The 20,214-nt window shown below is 36.2% G+C and overlaps 1 protein-coding gene across 11 annotated transcripts in view; it reads right to left on the reverse strand.

The window, feature by feature from the left end:
- Positions 1-4,481: 4,481 nt before the first annotated feature.
- The window catches only part of RPS6KB1 (ribosomal protein S6 kinase B1), a 35,321-nt gene continuing 19,588 nt past the window's right edge, over positions 4,482-20,214 (reverse strand). For 5 of the 11 annotated variants that reach the window (XM_059669789.1, XM_059669791.1, XM_059669793.1 and 2 more), the window contains 11 exons: positions 18,332-18,479; positions 16,149-16,206; positions 14,626-14,726; positions 12,535-12,625; positions 12,261-12,351; positions 11,654-11,761; positions 11,319-11,381; positions 11,061-11,138; positions 8,518-8,625; positions 6,143-6,255; positions 4,482-4,913 (listed from right to left, as the gene is read on the reverse strand). In XM_059669789.1, coding sequence (XP_059525772.1) covers positions 4,676-4,913; positions 6,143-6,255; positions 8,518-8,625; positions 11,061-11,138; positions 11,319-11,381; positions 11,654-11,761; positions 12,261-12,351; positions 12,535-12,625; positions 14,626-14,726; positions 16,149-16,206; positions 18,332-18,479 — 1,197 coding nt within the window. In that variant the 3' untranslated portion in view covers positions 4,482-4,675. Of the gene's footprint in view, positions 4,981-6,142; positions 6,256-8,517; positions 8,626-11,060; positions 11,139-11,318; positions 11,382-11,653; positions 11,762-12,260; positions 12,352-12,534; positions 12,626-14,625; positions 14,727-15,308; positions 15,540-15,890; positions 15,964-16,148; positions 16,207-18,331; positions 18,480-20,214 lie in introns of those variants that run through there. The other 6 variants (XM_059669796.1, XM_059669795.1, XR_009449210.1 and 3 more) reach the window with 6 other exon arrangements.

Here is a 20,214-nt window from a genome sequence, read left to right on the forward strand (position 1 = left end):
TAAAAAGAGTCACTACTATGTTTTATTAAAAAGTCACATCAGTTTGAGAACTTCTATAGAGAAATCATCTTGGCAAGTGTGATAGAACTGCCGCATAAATAAAAAGTGATTTAGTTCTCACTGGTTTGCTCAGTGAATGGCGCGTCAGCCTGCACTCCTAAAAGGTCCTGGGTTCAATTCCAGTCAAGGGCACATGCCCGGGTTGGGGCTTGATCCCCAGTGTGGCGAGTACAGGAAGCAGCCGATGAATGATTCTCATCACTGATGTTTCTCTCTCTCTCTCTCTCTCTCTCTCTCTCTCTCTCTCTCTCTCTCCCCCCCCCTTCCTCTCTGAAATAAAAAATTACATTTTTTAAAAAGTGACATACAAAACTATCCATGTATACTAATTACAGCAGTTAAAAACAGCTTTGTGCACATTATTTTGTGTAGATGCATCAAATAATCAAATGTAGTTGACAAGTGTAGCTGAACAAACTGTTGACTGTTAGCATAAAGTCTTCCTAGTGATTTTATGTAAAAGTAGCTTTTACATAACTTTTCACATCAACTTTTTAAAAAGTAAGCAACCAATTCAACTTGGAAAATCATAGACGTGTAACATCTAATATATAACACTAGTACTAAAATTTGTTATGTATTTAAGTAGCTTCAATTTCTCAGCAGAAACAGTTTTATAACTCATTCCTCACATATATAATAAAGTTAATCCTTGAACAATGTGAGGATTGGGGGCACCAACAATCTTCCCAGTCAAAATCCACATACAACTTTTGACTCCACAGCTGGCCCTTCGCATCATGGATACAGAGGGCCAAATGTATTTACTGAAAAAAATTCTGCATGTAAGTAAGTGGACATGTGCAGTTCAAACCCATTGTTGTTCAAGGGTCAACTGTAATTTATTAAATATGAGAACCTGAACATATTTGGCATGTTAATGAAAAAACTTATTGAAACCATTTGTGCACCTGATAGTTATTTCTTCCTATCTTAGGATAATAAAAAAAAAAAATCACTTCTATATTCTGTTCATTCAAATTTGCATTTAATTTCTATTTACATTCATTCATTCTGAAATCAAATACTTAATACAGTAAACTAAATACAAGATGAAAAGCAGAAAAGGTGTTACCCTCATAGCACTCCTAATAAGGCAGCTGAAGAATTTATTTACTCTGATAGATGCAAAGCCAACTTGGGATAGGAAAAAAAAATAAATTTAAAGAGCAAACACAGATGAACCCATCTTTCAGGTATTACTTCAGATAATCCACTGAGATAATACTTGTGCTGTAGTGGTAAATTAAGAATCACACAATAGAAGTTTTATATTAACCAGCAAGAGACTACAGGACATGGTGTGACAAATACTTTTATGATTGGTTTGTCCAGCTTGCCTAGAGTCTATGCCTATGAAAAAAGGAAAATGTTTGGACATTGATGTTATTTATTTGAGAAATGAACCATTTTCAAAGCCTCAAAATCCATTTTTCATAAATTCAACATTTCTCATAGGAATAATCTTAGATCTAGCCCTTGTAAGCTAGGAACCATATGACTCAGTTACCAAAATAGTTAGGTCCTATATTAAATATAAAAATCCAAGGCTCAGTATATTAACACTATTGAAGATGTATCTTCTTTATAATCATATATTACTTAAAGAATGTTGAATTTATGGAGCGTCATACATGCATTCTTCCCCCACCCTACCCTCATTATCTTCTATCTCAAGAAAACAACAGCATGGAAAAATCCTTCTTGAAGGATTCAAAGTAGTTAAGACCATAAAGGGGAAAAGAATGTAATTTTCTAAAAAATCTGGTTCAAGTTCAATAATTAATACTTTACATTGTTAATCACAGCTGGTTTATAAATCCCAGTTTATTCTGTAATGCTACAAACCTTATAAAATCAGAATTAGTAAACTTCGTTCTCAGTGACTATATTTGAATTAAAAAACAGCATGTATATAAAATTAAAAAATATCCTGTAATAGCTGACTTTAAAGAAAATAATCAGATGATGAAACAAAAAAAAGCACTTAATCTCTTTTATACACTTACCTGGAAGAATCATAAAGAACCCTCTTAGAAACCCAAGACGAGTAATATTGACATAATATATTTTAAACTATGCTTGGATTTTTACAAATAAATATAGGGTAAGCCATATTGCATAGGTGTGTGCTTTCTGTCTGTGACACTAATGTGGCACGTGACATGTTTTCACAGTCTTAGCAGGGATATCCTTTTAATGAAACAATTTCTCAATAAACCTGCCACAGCATAGGAAAGTAATTTCCCTTAATGTTAACTTGGAAAATTATATTTGTATAGATGGCAGATGTGCAATTAATACTTTTTATGCAGAAAAGTTGCAGTTTGCCACTATTGCTGGCAGTACTAATTATGAAAATGGTTTAACTATGGGGTGTTTATAGCCAGCCTATCACAGTGCATATGTTAGTAGCAAGTAGGACTGATGAGGAATATTTTGGTGTAAAAGTTTTGCTGGAATTTGGTCAGGCAGTCAAAACTACAGTTAGTAAATATATCTGGGGGAAAAAATCAAAGTATCACAAGCCATATGCTGTCTGAAATAGAGTCTATACATATCACCATAGCTTTTTGGAGTTTGTTTTTCCAGACATCATAAACTGTCAGAGAACAAATATCTGCACTTTAAGCACAATTTCTGCCTTATCATTATTTGTATCTTCTAATTTATTAGCTACAGTTATAAAGTACTCAGTAGGCTACTGCAATAATGGGAAAGGGGGAATTACAGGGAGTGATTTAAAAAACAAAAACAAAACAGCTTTCTGTTCAAAGATGAACTATTATCAATTCTTTCATTTATTGCCACAATTGAAAAGGTATATTTCCAATAATTTTTCATGGATCTGTTTTTGCTTAATGCCATTAAGCAAAATCATCTCATCTCACTTGAATTGCCACTTAAATAAGCAAAGCTTTGCTCTTTTCTAACTGAATTCAACATGCATAAAGAATTTTATGGCTTGGATCCTATGGCTCAAAAAGGTTTGGAGAACATAGCAAGCAGCATCTATTCAAAAAGAATTGTAGGATTGCAAAATATTACAAATTGACTTTACACACTCAGACTAGGACATTATAAAAGACAAAAAAAGGTTAGTAAGACTCAACTGCAACTGCATGATCATCTATAATACCAGTATGCACTGAAATATATTTTCATAAAGCTCTGCAGATATTAAACCCTTTCACCAGCTAAAGTCATGGAAATGCTCTCTTTAAGGCAGGAAGTATTTAAGAAAGGTAAAGTTACCTTTATTTTTATTCTTTGTACCAGTAATATCACTTATGTAGATTTTGTTACAATTTCAAAAACATAGTGTCTTGGTAGCATATTTCCTAAATTAAGCCGCTAAGTTTTCTTATTCACCGTGGAAGACATTCATCAAAAGGCCATCAAATATTTTTACAATAAAAAAATGTAGCCCCAGTACAGGAGAAAAGAACCTTTTTTCCTTTGAAAACTGTTGAGGGAAAAAATGTAAGGAAGGTAGACAGCAAAAACAGTAAAAAGTAAAACTTAAAACCTTACCAATTTGCTGTGAAGAGATTAGACATAGAGAGTGGACTATGGCAACACCCTCTTCCCTGAATCTCCCTCACTTTGCCGCCCTCAATATGCATTTTATCCTGACTCTCTTCTGTCCTCCTTCAGCCACAGGCTGCAAACATTTGGTGTCTTGAACCAAACACTGGTATAAGAACAGGTGGCGCTATGTTTCCAAGTGCAATGCAGGCCCAGGACAGGGATGAAATGTAGGACATACTACATATGCCCATTCCAAGGCTTCCAGTTAAGCTTAGCACGTAACAGTACTGCAATAGAAATGACTAAATATATATTTTTTCTAGTATTACAGACAGGTGTTGCAGCTGGGTTACTGAAAATAAACCTCAGGTCCACCCCAATCCCTCAAACGAGCCACAGCTGTGGTTAACAATGATTCATTTACATTTTTATTATTTCACCAAGAGAAGAAACAGAACTTGTCTAGCTTTCTTCACACCAACCAAAAATTTCGGATTTGAAGTTTGGGATGTTTTCCATGATGAGCTGAATCAAAAGTCTATTTGAAAAATATATATTTATATAAAAAAAAGATTCGGGTTGTTTGCACGTAAAACATCAATTGATAAGTTTGTCTTTGATTCCATGTTGCTGGAAAAGTTTGACCAAGCTTGCATGCTAATTTGTCCTTGGTTGCAAGTATGACAGGCAATTTCATACTTTGCCTAGTGAAAGGATAACCTTTCCTTGACACAACTCAGAACTCAACAGTGATTCAAAAGCAACATCCTATCCTTAATACTGTCAGTTTTGAGCCATCAACATGAAAATCCTTGATAATGTTGAGAAGATGTTGCTAGGAATCAATTAACTGATGTGCCTCGGAGTTCTGCAATACTATTTTGCTTAAGTTATTTTTTTTTTTTTGCACCATTGATTGATTTTAAAAAATCCAGGTTTATTTTTCCTCTGTCCAAAGTGTTCTATGTAACGACACTGACTCTTCGAGACTGTCATTTTCAGTCTTCTTGTTTCACCCTGAAGGATAATCATAAATCCTCTCCCCACCTTTTTTTGCCTTAAATTCATTAAAAGCATTGCTCTGTCATAGATTCATACGCAGGTGCTCTGGTCTTTTGGAGATCATGGGAAAAGCTTGTTTTTTGTATGGCCCGGAGTTCGGCTGTCGTATTGGAAGTGGGGCTGAAGCTTCCCCACTCATCGTCACATCCATCTGCTCTATTCCACTTGTTTCCATTGGGTATTCCACCGGCGTCTGAGGATTTGCTGTGCTGGCTGAAGCACCTCTTCCCCAGAAATCCCCAGGAGAAAATTTGACTGGGCTTTAAGACAAGGAAGAGCTATCATTCATTTGTTTTACAGATTATCTCAACAACAAAAAAAACTTTCCTTTGCATTTAAAGGGAGGGGGGTAATAAGACATTTATTTTCATTTAATTTTATTTTTGTGTGGACCAGCACAAAAGCAAAAGTTGAATTATCTCCCCTAGACTAACGGCCAGTTTCCCAACTAGTCTCTTTATCTTTACAATTGCCCCAGTAAAACACTCAATGATACTTAGTAGTAGTAGTTGTTTTTTTTTCCAAAACAACACATATTACTTCCCCACTTAAAACAGCTTCCCATTGCATTTAAAATAAAATTCTTCTCAAAAACTTTGCCATTCTATTCCTCACTCACCACACTTCAGGAACACTGGCCTCCTTTTCATTTCCCAAAAAAGGTCATGTTTTTTCCTCCCTTAACGCTTTTGCACAAGTTGTTGTTCTACCTGTTACACCTTGTATTTTTATTTTTTGTATGGCTGGCTCTTTCTCTTCATTCTTAGACTTACTTCACCAGGGAGGCCTTTCTCTCACCACCATGAATACATGCCCCCTTGTTATTCTTTGCTCTCTACCAACACATTCTTCCCTCCACCCCCATATGACACTTGGTACTACTCGCAATTACATATTTCTTGTATTTCCTTCTTTGCTTACTGCAGCGGTTCTCAACCTGTGGGTTGCGACCCCTTTGGAGGTCGAACGACCCTTTCACAGGGGTCGCCTAAGACTATCCTGCATATCAGATATTTACATGACGATTCATAACAGTAGCAACATTACAGTTAATGAAGTAGCAATGAAAATAATTTTATGTTTGGGTCACAACATGAGGAATTGTATTTAAAGGGCCAGAAGGTTGAGAACCACTAGCTTACTGTGACTCCCTCTCACTAAATTATAAACTTCATCAAGGACAATTCCTGTGTTAATCATGTGCCCCAGCATGCAGCAGAGCTCCTGGCACACAACAGATGTTGAATGAATGGGTAAAGAGGACAGCTGCTTGCTTTTAGGAGGGAAGGTATATAACTGATTATCAGAGATTAGTATAGGCTAGTCACTTACAATATAAGAGGGTATAGATAGATGCTGTGCATATGTCAATCAAAGAGAATATGAGGCCAGGTCTTTCATTAAATGTAACTTGGCATAAATTTCATAAACAATGCTCTTCTAGGTTTAAAAAAAAAAAAGAAAGGTGAAAGTAACAAAGTCTGAATACCTGACAGGTGTTCGTGGGCTGCCAATAAATCTTCGAGGTGATCGGATTTTTGGTTCAAAGGAAAACTTTTCTTTCACGCTTTCAAGTACAGATGGAGCCACATATGTAAAACCCTGAAAGATAGTAATAGTGGACTACAGAAGGTCATTTGTCATACACATCAAGAAAATATGATTATTCAGTCTCTAACATACCATCACAACAGTTATGCATCCCTAAAATCATTAATCTATATACTCTCCAATCGCCTCAATCTCATTTCACACCTGTTAACTTTTTTCCAGCCATTTCTTGAGGCACAGACCTCAAGAAAGAATTCTATTGAGCCCCATATGCCAGCAAACAAAATTCCACTCTACTGAAAGAAGTACAACAAAACAGGTAAATGTAAGCTCCATATTAAGATGTAAATACCAAGAGAAATGCAAAGAAAATTCTAGTGTTTCTAGCCACATGCATATAAGCACCTAAGATTATCACTCCCCAAAACAGTTTCTCATTATTAGGCCAAAATAAAAATAGAATTCTCTAACTTAGCACATGTGATTTTTCCCCAGTGATCAGATAGATTTGGTAGTTTCTTGATGAATAAATAAGTGTCAGCATTGTGAAAACTCTTAATGTAATTGGCAATATGCAGTTTTATTAGCTTTTCTTTCTTGGATCTTGCTATTAGGCTATCAACTGGCATTTCTCTTGCTGTCAATGTTCATCTCTTTAACAATCAGTCCTCCTCTATTTATTATTCCAGTCACCTATGAATCAGTGTTATGAGTTACAAATAAAAAGATTTAATAAAGTTCTGTAGAGCATACACTTTGTGATAGCCACGTATGGACTTCAGAGGACATTTCCTGGCATGTTCTAGTGAGCTAAAGAGGACTAGGCTGTGCCTTGATCATCTTTGAATTTCCTTTAATTCTGTGATAGGAACTTATCGAACTGAAGTTGCTACAACTCCAATCTCCAGGTAAGTGAATGTAACTATTTCTTGTTAATTTTTTAAGGAGAGCTACTTTAGCCAGTGTGTCACAGTGGTTGAGTGTAGACCTAGGAACCAGAGGTCATGGTTCAATTCCCTGTGAGGGCACATACCTAGGGGTTGTGCAGGAGGCAGTTGATCAATGATGTTTCTCTCTCATCTGTTTCTATCTCTCAGTCTCTCACCCTCCCTCCCTTTCACTCTCTCTAAAATAAATAAATAAATAATCAATGGAAAAAATATTCTCTGGTGAAGATTAACAACAACAAAAAAAGATTAATTTTGAATATACACAATTTTTGTACTCCATGCTACATTTAGAACTTAACCTCCACCCCAAAATGTACATTACTTTGTGTTAATACTGTGAGCATGAGCGGTACAAAAAAAAGTTGGATAATTGAGTGACAAATTCAGTGAACTTGGAAACAAACAGGGGAAAAACCAACTTCCAAATGATTGCTTTTCCCATATTCCATTCCCTCTAAAGGTGGTCCAAAATGAAATGACAAAGGATAACAAAAAAGGAAAGAGGTAGATGTTCATGTTACACTTTAGTAATAAAATAAACATAAGCATACATGATACTTAGGCAAAATAATGTGCAATGATGGGTATCAGATATAATCATTTTTGTTTATCAAAATCTAAAAGCTTTGCTTTTCTATCTGAGACAAGGTATAAATCAATACGCTTTATCAATAAAGATTAATCTAGTCCTAGCTAGTTTGGCTCAGTGGATAGAGCATCAGCCTGAGGACTGAAGGGTCGGTCCCAGGTTCGATTTCAGTCAAGGGCACATGCCTGGGTTGCGGGCTAGATCCCCAGTAGGGGGCGTGCAGGAGGCAGCCGATCAATGATGCTCTCTCATCATTGATGTTTCTATCTCTCTCTCCCTCTCCTTCTCTGAAATCCATAAAAATTAAAAATAAAAGAAGATTAATCTATTAACTATCATATATGAACCTATATATTTTGATGTCAAATAGTCACAATTAATAGGTTTAAAATCCCCTTTAGACTTATGTGAAGAGTACCAAAAGTCTGTTTCAGGAATAAAATAGTTACAATGAGCTCTTTTCCTACTACTATAGCTGTCACTTTCGGTTGCTCTGCTGAGCCAAATATCATCTTAAGTCAGTGGCCTATCCAAAAAGGAATCAGACACTCTGAAAACCGAACATACGCTCCTGCACTAATTGCTAAAATAGAATGTTGGATTATGAGAATCAATTTTCTAACATCAGTAAGTTATTAAGGGGATAACTTAAAAAAATAGCACCTTGGGTTATCTACATGAAACTGCAAAGCAAGCAAATTGAATTTTTTTATTGAAAAGGGCCCATCCTCATACTTAAATTTCCTATGCCTACATGGAAAGTCTGTCACTTACCAGAAAGACCTGGTTGGCACTTTCACTGAGAGTCGAGTCATCTGGGCTGTCAACAGGTGTCTGACGTGTAAACTTTGAATCAAACTGACTCACATCCTCTTCAGATTGCTTTATAAAAAAATGATTAGAAAATGGTAAGTAGTCTATATTATACAAATCAAATACATTACAGCCTTCTTTCTGGTACATCAGAGTATGTGGTTGTGTCTTTTAAAAAAGCAAAAAATCTTAAATCTCAAAAGCTGAACACCAATTTAAAAAAACTGCAATAGATTGAAACACAAATATGTTGTTATTATTTTTTAAAATATATTTTTATTGAATTCAGAGAGGAAGGAAGAGAGAGAGAGAGATAGAAACATCAATGATGAGAGAGAATCATTGATTGGCTCCTCCTGTACACCCCATACTGGAGATTGAGCCCACAACCCAGGCATGTGCCCTTCCAGGAATCAAACCATGACCTCTTGGTTCATAGATAGACACTCAAACACTGAGCCACACAGGCCAGGTGAAACACAAATATGTTAAAAGACATGAGTTCATTACTGCACTACATTTAAAAATCACATAATTCTTTGGTCAATTTGGAAGATGTTAGGAAACTAATTCATTATTTTGAAAAAGGACACATATTCTGCTTCTCCTGTATGAACTGTACCTCAGGTAACCAAGCAACTGATGTAAAGAGTTTCTTTTTATGGAAGAATTCCAGCTAATAAGTAAAGAATGAATAACAATATTATAGTAAAAGAATTTTACAAACCCCTAATGAAATCCTGGAACTAGGCAGGAGTTTCCCAACCTCAGCACTATTGACACTTGGGCCTCAATTCTTATAGAGGGCTGTCCTGTGCATTATAGGATATTTGGAGCACCTCTAGCTTCTACTCCTAGGTACTAGTAGCATCCCCTTCCCAAGTTGTGACAACCTGTTCCAGATATTGCCATACTGATCCTGGCTGAGAACCAGTGATGTAGACAATGACCAATGACCCCTAAGTCTCCCGATCAAGATATACAACCTCAAAAGTTTAATCTGATCTGCATCTAAATCTAACCACCAGTTTTCAGAAATACCAGGAACAGATGAACAAGGTCAATGACACCGAGTTAAAATAAAAAAATCAAAATGAGGGACCCTACAGGACAAATGGTCCAGTGTTGTTTTTTCCCCAATAAGTCCTCAAAAGAGGAATTAAGAGGGGGGAATCTATAGATGGAAAGAAACCTAAGAGCCACAGTAACAAAATTATACAGGCCTTGAGTGAATCCTTATTGAAACGAACGGGGGGGGGGGGGGGGGGGGGGACAACTAAGGAAATTGTCAGCTTTTTAATGGTGATGATAGCATGTTTATGTTTAATCAAGATGACCTGACAACTTGTAAAGTTGGGCAGTTGGTACATGAGGGCTAATTATCCTCCTTACAATTATATATGTTGAAATTTTAAAGCAAGTCACCTTGTGCTCTAAGGACCAAATAATTATCATTATCCTCCTCCACCTTCACCCCAAGAATAGAAAAAGAAACCATTTTCTCTAATTCTGATGTGGTAGAAAGACAAGAACTAACATACTACTAACTCATTTACTCATAAACATATTATTATGGTTTGAAATGCCCCCCCCCCCCCCCCGCAACACTCATATGTTGAAGCTCTAACTCTCACAGTAACTCAGAATATGACCTTATTTGGAATGAAAACCATTGCAGATCTAATTAGTTATGAAGAAGTCAAACTGGAGCAGGGGCTATCCTAATTCAGTATGACTGGTGTCCTTAGAAAAAGGGAAAATGTGGGCACAGACCTGCACGTTCTCACAGGGAGAATCCCATGTGAAATGAAGACAGAGACTGAGGTGATGTGTCTACAAGCCAAAGAAGCCAAAGAGCCAGCAAACCACCAGAAGTTAGGAGAAAGGCATGGAACAGAGTCTCTCTCATAGCCTTCAGAAGGAACCAACTCTGCCAATACCTCAATCTCAGATCTCTAGCCTCCAGAACTGTAACACAATAAATTTCTACGGTTTAAGCCACCAAGCCTATGGTACTTGGTTGCTGCAATCCTAGAAAACATATATTCTACATTCTGAAGAAAAAAATTCTCAGGAAATCAAATTTAAAATTCCAGCTGAATTAAGCAAAATAAAACAAAACAAAAAAATGAGCCCTAGCCGGTTTCGCTAAGTGGATAAAGCATTGGCTGGTAGCCTGAAGGGTCTGGAGTTTGATTCCAGTCAAGGGGACATACCTCAGTTGCAGGCTCAATCCTCAGCCCTGGCACTGGTTGGGGTGCATGGGGGAGTCAACCAATTGATGTGTGTCTCTCACATCGATATGTCTCTCTCTCTCTCTCTCTCTCTCTCTCTCTCTCTCTCTCTCTCTCTCTCTCCACCCCCTCCTCTCTCTAAAAAATCAATGGAAAAATATCCTTGAGTGAGGATTGATAATAACAACAAAAAAATTGTTTGACTGCTCTGAGATTTTATTTTAAAAATGTGCCAGGTCCCTCAAATCATATGATTTCATGTATACATACCAACAGAGGTTTAAATGGGGGCTCCACCTTCCGAGCCAGCAATTCTTCCCAGTTAATATGTCTGAAGAATGGATGAGCCTAGAAAAGAAAGAGCAGAAAGAACAGTCAAGGGGAGCAGACTTCACTGGATTGACACTAACTGCTTGAACATACTGATCACAAAATAAGCAATACTTGAAAGCAACTACATACAACCTACACAAATACATAACATTAGCATTATCTTTCCCTCCAACCACCAAGCATGCCAGTCCCTACTTGAACTTCTCCAGCATCCCCAGGACCAGCTCCCAGACGAGAAGCAGCATTTCTTTTCAGCAGCTTTAGAGAGAAGGAAAAAACACTGATGAACTTAGTCAAACTGATTATTTTTTCTTTAGAGAATTTGCTTATCTATTTTGCCTTGGGAAAATAAATATTGTTTGGGATAAAAAGAAAATAAAACCTTTAAAAAAATGTATACTTTCCCCACAAAATCTATAGACTTTTTCATTCAATATCTGTGCATGATTCTTATTCAAAATGTATATTTAATTCTATTTAAATCCTAGTAGCTAAGGCTTATGATTTCAGTGCCTATTTAAGAACCCTACCTTTTTAAGCAGATCTCTGGCTTCTTGTGTGAGGTAGGGAGGCAAATTGAGTTTACATTTGAGGATTTTGTCAATTGTTTTCTTTCTATTCTCCCCAGTGAATGGTGGCTAAGAGTAGAAAAGAATGAGAAAAATTAGCATATAAAAAATAAAAATAACAGAATTATCCATTTCCTGAATTACTCAGTTATTCATAGAGGTCAGAAATGTATGAGGACTGTTAAAGACTGTAGTTTTTAAACAACAGGACAGAAGAAATAGCAATGTCCTGAAAGGAATTGAGATTCCACCATTAACTTTGTGCGTTAATGTAATTATTTATGTAATTTTATGCTTCACTTTCTCCATTTATAAAATAAGGGCCGTATCTATTTTACATCTATTTCAGAGGACTTCCATGACATAGATCATTTAAATGAAAATGATTTACAAGTACAGGGGCCCATGTTACTTACTGCTAATAAAGCATTTTTTGTGCTAAATTTTAAAAAATAACTCCATTGGTAATATTTCCAAAGCGTACAGGAAAGGTCTCTTGCTATAGTGATTTAATAATTACTCAGCACAGACAATATATAACACATGCAGCTTTTAACTGTGCACCTACTGCTCCAGTCAGCATGTCATACATTAATGCTCCCAGACTCCACCAATCCACAGCACGATTGTGGCCACTTCTCATCAAGATTTCAGGGGCCCTACAACAAGAAAAACAATATATCCCCAAAATTCACCCACTTGCATATCATCTGAATAAGAGTTTCTAAAACAAAATATGAAGCCAAATGATGCTACAGAAAATTTAGCACACTACTACTTAAACCAGGTAAAAGATAGCTATTACCCCCAAACCAGTATATTTCTTTCAACATGCAGCTCACATGTATTCTATTGTTCCACAAAATGTGTGTGTGACTGTTCCATCATGAATAGATTCTTTGCATAGTCCAAAGTCTGTTAGTTTCACATGACCTGCAAATGAAAGGTTATAGCATGGTTATTCTGAGAAATCTCGGGTTTAGATGGTGTTTAAACATCATACAAGATAATAATCTAGCCTTCCATTTAACTTTTTCTGTTTTAATTTTTTGAAGTTATCAAGAACTACCAAGGTGCCATCCACAAAATGGGATGTTAACTCTAAGGTTAGGGTAGATTCATTTTTTGCCAATGATAATATCTATATAGCGGGGGGGGGGGGGGAATAAAAGAGTGAAAAGGCTTGTCTAAGGTACTAGCTTCACCTATATCTAGAATCCTCTACCATCCTGAGAAAGTAATTCCTGGGAAAACTTGAAGTCTGGTTTAAACACACAGACCTCATAAAGACACTCTGCACCTTTTAAACAAAGGCATGACTGGGCAATTCAGTTCATACTTCAAATATGTAGCTTTCATTACTGTGACTTGACAGCTTTTAAAATGGTCTCAGAAAGTCACTACAACAAATTAAATCATTCTGCCAATACACTACCAGTTCAGAAAAAGAAATAAAATTGCTACATGACATGGGACCATCATTTCAGATTCAGGCAAGTGATAAACTCACCACCTTACAAAGGATATTTTAGTTCAAGTTCAGCTTTACTGGACTGTCATAGATATCCAGTGGTTCAACCACCCCAGGGACCCTACTATTCCAGATTTATTTCAGAAAATATAAAAGGCATTGGCCTGTTGTTTCAAATGTAAATGTGTATTTTACTCTGACACAGAAGAAGTATGACCTTTCTTTTCACAGAACCACCTGACACACTCAAGCTTATGAATCAAAGAAGTAAACTATCAAAAAAAAAAAAAGTAAACTATCACTTCCCTATTCTATCCTTTGCTTTATCATTCAGAATCAATACCCATGTGTGCAGAACTGGGAGGGAGGGAAATGTATATATTCCCATGTTGTACTTGGTTAAATATAGTGTATCTCCTTTAAAAAAAAAAAAAAAAAAAAAAAAAGGAAAGGTACCAGTGTGGCTCAGTTGGTTGGAGCATTGTCTCATAACCAAAAGGTCATGGGTTCGATTCCCAGTCAGGGCACATGCCCAGGTTTCAGGTTTAATCTCCAGTTAGGGTGTGTATGAGAGGCAACTGGCCAATATTTCTCTTTCTCTCCCTTCTTCTCTCTCTGAAAATTGGGGGGCGAGGCGGGAAGGAAGGTGGGAAGCACAATTTGAAACATTTATACAGGCATCAGTTGTCCATACACCATTTTCTGCCTAAGGATTTAAAACTGTTAACTACCTTGTGCTTCATTTTGTAGACATCTAAGGATCAGCAGCCCCCCCAGATATCCTGGTTAGCTGGTTGCTCCTTTGGAGTGTGAGTGAACTGAATTGCCAAGTCTACCCAGCCCAGATTACTCTCACATAAACTAAACTGTTTGTAGCAGCATGTGGCTATAATCAAGGCCCTATAGCTGTACAGAATATTAATATCTGATTTTTATGTTTGTTGTTACAACTGATCAGCAAGAATAAACTGATACCTACTAAGTATTTTATTTCCAAAGCTACATCAATTATTTTGGTTCAATTCTAAGCCTGTCCTTTTTTATAGCATTAATAAAAGTTACCATATAAAAGTACTGCTTCTAATAATTATGTATTTTCATCATTAAAGAAAACCCAATATGTAAAGTTAGATTCATTTTCCAATTTAAGGAATAAACTAAAATTTGTGTTTGGACTGGCTGTGGCGCACCACATTTTATGTAAGGATTTCTAAAAAATAAAGAGTAAGAATTAAAAAAACGTAGTATAGTGGCCAGTTATCCTCAACTCCCTTTAATCTCATCAACCATAAATACCTAAATATTTAAATCTCAGCAAGTATCATGATGTCATTTAAGTTCTGAGGGAAGAATGTATATAATAATAGACATGTGAATATGGGGCTTTGAAAATGACCATGACCTGTGTGGGAGGATTTTAAGATGGTTATTTACTATAGAATTGTTTACAGTATATCTCCACCTTGGTGATTAAGCATGATATTCTCCGGCTTCAAGTCTCTGTAGATGATCCCCTTTTGATGTAAATGCCCCAAAGCCATGGAAATTTCTGCCAAGTAAAAGCTGGAAACAAAAGTGATTTAATAAAAATTAAAAAGAGTAATCTACTCAAAGCAGTTTTATGTATGGAGCAAAAAACCTTGGAAGAAATAGACATGCACCAAAGACCAAATTAGTGGCAGGAGGAATATCGGGGAAAGAGATGGCATAAGATGCTGCCAAAAGGCATGAAGACATGTTTCACGTTTTTCGTGAAACTATATTTTATTTCATCATTAGAACATATATGCTAAAATTGCTAAGAAATCCAGAATATGCCAAACTGTTACTGGTCATGTTTTGTTCTGTCTGTGTAGGAAATAGGCCAATAGTTATTCAGATCAAAGCAAATTTCTCCCACCCACCCCCAATTTTAAAACCCCATAGGAAATAAGAATTTTGTTATTCTCAAAGAGCAAATCTTAGTTTGAGAAGATACCTTATATATAACCTGATCCTTAGAAGCCCATTCATCCCTTACTTAATAAAGCTGCATATTTATACACAGTACATGCCCACAGTATCTGCCCTCCCTCTTGCCAGACAGCCCACAACTATAAACTGTGTGACACTCAAATTTATCTACCTCAAAAGAATAAAGGGCTGAGTCAACCCTGTCTGGATTCGAAAAGCACAAGGCACTGCAATACTGGCTGCATAACAATGTTGCAATCCTGCAGATTACTCCAGGATGGAGAGGGTGTGTCCTAGAGGACTGAGGCAGTTTCACAGCCAGCACGACCCCAAACAGCCTCCAACATGGCTCAGAGAGCCTCCTCCAAAAAAGGGCACTTCATCCCTAAGGCTCTTAAATGCAGCTTCTGTGTTAGAAAAGGCCTGAAATTAAACAATGGAATGCAGTTTGGTAATTAAGGTAGAAAAAACATTTAAGTGTTTTCTATTCAATTATTGTGTAGGATAAACTGATTTATTGTTACCCAGTACTATCATTTCACAAAAGAATGTGCACATTTTTAATTTGAAGCAGAAGAAATAGGAAGGTAGATCCCATCCTGGCCATAGAATCAATCCACAGATGATATGTGCAGGCTTATCACCTGCCTAAGACTGCCCCTTGGGAACTGAAAAGTCTAAAAAAGGGTGGTGATTGCTGATACTTTCCATTGTTCCACACACAAAGTTTCACTGGAAAATCAAACTCACCCACAACCAAGGCAGGCAGCTTACCAATTCAAGGAAAGAAAGCCCCAGTGAGAATGGTTCTGTTAGGAACTGGTGTGAAGAGCGTTGCACCCAAGGCCTGAAGGCAAAGGAATGATGTGACCTCCAAAAGCTGCCCAGTCCCAAAGCTGCTTCTCCCCCTTTAAGTCCTGAGTGACTGAATGGCTCCCGAACAATTTATTGAGTCATTTGGCTGCCCACAGTGGGAATAAGGCTTTGCTTTAACATTACCTGAATCCATGCAACCACAAAAATTTCACTTACCAGGCTGTGTCTTCCATAAATATTCCCTCTCTTTCTAACTGCATAAATAATTCTCCTCCTGTAAAGAAATAAAAAAGACATTAGAAATAAATCAATCTTTATTTCTAACCCACTTCTAATGAGAGGGTCTGTGCTTTCCTTTTAACCATAATTAAACGGCATCAAGTGCCTTAAAAATAAGAAAGATTCTAAAAATTATAGCTTTAAAACTAAGACCTCAGAATCCTATTTTTAACAGTGTTCCCACTCTTATGTGAAATATGTAAGTTTTGGAATTCTAGGTTTTATATCTATGAACTTAAAAATTTTTATAGATTCCAGACCTGAGTTAAAAAAAAAAAATCTTGATTAAAGCTTCTCTAACATTTTACCCATAAGTAGATAAATGTTAGTATATAATTAAAACCAACTTTGCAAATTAGCGAATGCCTCATAACTCTTAAATTAGACGAACCTGGCAGCAGCCTTCTAAAAAGCATGGCACGATTTGAGTATCAAAATAAGTGATAATAAAGGGTTATATCCCACTGAATAATCTTAGAATCCATGAGTCCACAGTGATATAAGTCAACAAACAGATAAATAAGTCTTAAATTAATTTTTTCAATGGAGGGGACAGGAAAGCTCTTCGTTACAGCTGAATGCCAAATAACAAATGAAGTAGGCATGATGGAATAAGAAAAGTCACTTGACAACCATCAGAGTTAATTGTTTTAGGCAAGAATCAATGGATGCTAAAACCATATGTGAAAAGTTTGATGAGAGACAAGATATTTAAGTAACCTCAAAATATCTTCTCATGATACTTATTAAATACAAAGGGAAAACCTCACCAGGATAAAAACTGGCGGACACCACCTTATACATGTGATCAAAGTTAACATCAACAGTAATGGGACAAAGATATATATATATATATATATATATATATATATATATATATATATATATATATATCATGTACCTCCTGATCTGATACATGAAGAAGGAAACAATGTCACTTGGATGGTCCTCCCAAAAATGCATAACCTGAAACTAATCCTGAGGAAACATCAGATAAGCACAAATTGATGGAGTCTATAGAATAACTGGCCTGTACTTGTCAAAAATGTCAAGGTCATGAGAGACAAAGAAAGACTGAGGAACTGTTCCAGATTAAAGAAAACTGAGATATTACTGTATCAATGTTAATTTCCTATTTTTAATAATTTTAGTATAGTTATGTAAGATACTATTATTGATTTTAGAAAATAAAGTATTTAGCGGCAAAGGGAAATCATGTCTACAACACTCTCTTAAATAGTTCAGAAAAGAACTATGTATATATGTATTCATGTATGTATATACACATATATACATATACATAGAGAGAAAGAGAGACACGGATGAAACAAAACACTGTGGTAAAATGGTAACACTTGGGGAATTTAGGTGAAGGGTATGTGGGAAATGTACTATTCTTGCAAATTTTTGTGTAAATATGAAATTATGTCAAAATTAAGTTACAAGAGAAAACTGGCAAATGTCACAAAAAAGTTACTAAATTCTGCAGCTTTCTGTTCCATGTCACATGCTATTGGGAAATCTCTATTTTTTAGAAAACTCAAGTGTATTTGTTTGCTGTGATCTAGAAATGATATGTGGAGCAAGTAGTTTCTAGGAGGTGGTAAACCCTGGAAAATGTGGATAATTTCTAATCTAAATGCATAATTTATCAATAAGGCTACATTAACCCAAAATATTTTTGTTTTAAGACAAATTTCCAAAAATACTCAATATCTTAATCAATACTGTCAGTGAGTTTTCCACTTCAGTTTAGAAAGAAATACTTTAATGATTTATTTGAGTTATAATAGTATCTTATCCAATTATAGTATCTTACCCAATCAATTTGATGGCACTATCAATTACGCATTTGTTATTTTGTTAAGTAACTAGTTACAAAGGAATTAAGATAAAATTTTACAGATGGGAGGAAAAAAACTTATTCTTTAAAGTTTCCTTCATATTTGTCTGCAAAAAGAAACACCTGGTCACATCTGAATTCCTTATGTCAATGTATTCATCAATCTTAAAAGCTATTTGATCACATTGGGAAAAAGCATTTTTTCCATTGAAAAATGATGTTTTGACCCAGTTTCTGGAGCAAATGCAATTAATTACACCAAACTGCGTGTACTGACCGCTGAGATACTCAAGGATGAGGTAGAGTTTTCCACCAGTCTGAAAGGCATAAATTAAATCCACAATGAAGGGATGCTTTACTTCCTCCAGAATATTCCGTTCTGCTTTTGTATGAGCTGTATCTTTAGCATTTCTTACTATCATTGCCTAAAGGAAAAGAGATGATCTATAAGAACAAAACAGTAGACACTTGATTCTATAGTAAATGGAAAATCTAGTTTGTGCTTTTCTTGCCAATATTAAACTATTAATTGTGGTTACCACTAGAAATTGAGATAGATGTAAATAGAAGACATATACTTCTTTTTTTTTTTAATTTTTTTTAAAAAATATATTTTATTGATTTTTTACAGAGAGGAAGGGAGAGAGATAGAGAGCCAGAAACATCGATGAGAGAGAAACATCGATCAGCTGCCTCCTGCACACTCCCTACTGGGGATGTGCCCGCAACCAAGGTACATGCCCCCGACCGGAATCGAACCTGGGACCGTTCAGTCCGCAGGCTGACGCTCTATCCACTGAGCCAAACCAGTTTTGGCAGACATATACTTCTTATATATATATATATATATCTGCACTGTTTGGATTTTTTGAAGTGAACATGTAAATGCAAACCTACAGATACTTTTTAAAAAATGTAAAAAGATTAAGTTTATTCATATATTCATTAACTGTTGAATGTCTACTATGCTCCAGGCTCTGTAATAAGAAAGGAGAACTAACAGAAGGAGTCTCTAGCTCACAGGAGCCCAAAGTCTCAGGGAAGAGAGATGAGTCAATGGAAGTAAGCATAAGGTGCTATGGGTCAACAGGGAAATTGCACCTGACCTGGCAAGAAGTCTTCCTTGAGGTGGTGGTACCTAAGCTGTATCATGAAAAGTTACTAAGACAAAATGTGGAGGATATAAAAAAGCATTCCCAGTGCAAAAGAGGCTTGACAGGACAAGATGTGTCTAGCAACTCTATAAGTAGTTCAGTATGGTTAGAAGTGGTTAGAGATTAGGTGGAAGATGTAGGTGGAGGCCAGGAAATAGAAGGCCTGGGCATCTAAGCAAACACGCTTGAATCTTATCTTAGAGGCAGAGGAGAAATGTTAAGGTAAGGGAAATGAAAAGCACTTGCCTTTCAGAAAGACAGTTCTAGTAACAATGTTGAGTTCTACAGGAGAAATGAAATGAGAGCTGTTAGGAGGCCAGTACAGTAAACTAAGCAAGAACTCAGACCTGTAACTAAGAAAACGAAAGGTAAAAGTTAAAAAAAGAAAGGGTAAAGATACATAATTAGCATTTGCTGACTATCTAGCTGTGAGAAGAAATCATGGTATCGTGGTTTCTATTTAAGTAATAGGATAGATAATGGTGTCATTTAATAATGGGGAATGGAAGAGAAGAAAAAAGTTTTGAGGAAAAATAATGCATTGTTTTGGACATGTTAAGTCTAAGTTCTAGGACTAAGTTCTGGTGCACCTCCAGCAACATGAAAAAGCATGTACAGAAGTTTATTAGTTGCAATATTATTTGTAAAAGTGAAACATTAGAAACAACCCAAAAGCCCATGCATAAAATATTGGCTGAAAACCTATGGACTAGTTACACATTGTGTAAAAAAGCTATAGAAAGAATGGAAACATCTCTATGAAAGCAAGGTACAAAAGAGCATATATGGCATGACAGTTTACATTGTATGCTACCATTCTGTTTAAGAAAGGGGAAATCCTATATAATAAAAGGCTAATATGCAAATCAACCAAACAGCCAAATGACCGGTCTCTATGATGCGCACTGACCACCAGGGGGCAGATGCTCAACACAGCCTCTTCCACCTCTGTGGCAGCACTAAGGATGTCCGACTGATGCTTAGGCCTGCTCCCAATGGGAAGCGG

The sequence above is a fragment of the Myotis daubentonii genome, chromosome 16, assembly GCF_963259705.1.
Source record: "Myotis daubentonii chromosome 16, mMyoDau2.1, whole genome shotgun sequence".
Taxonomy (NCBI): Eukaryota; Metazoa; Chordata; class Mammalia; order Chiroptera; family Vespertilionidae; genus Myotis; species Myotis daubentonii.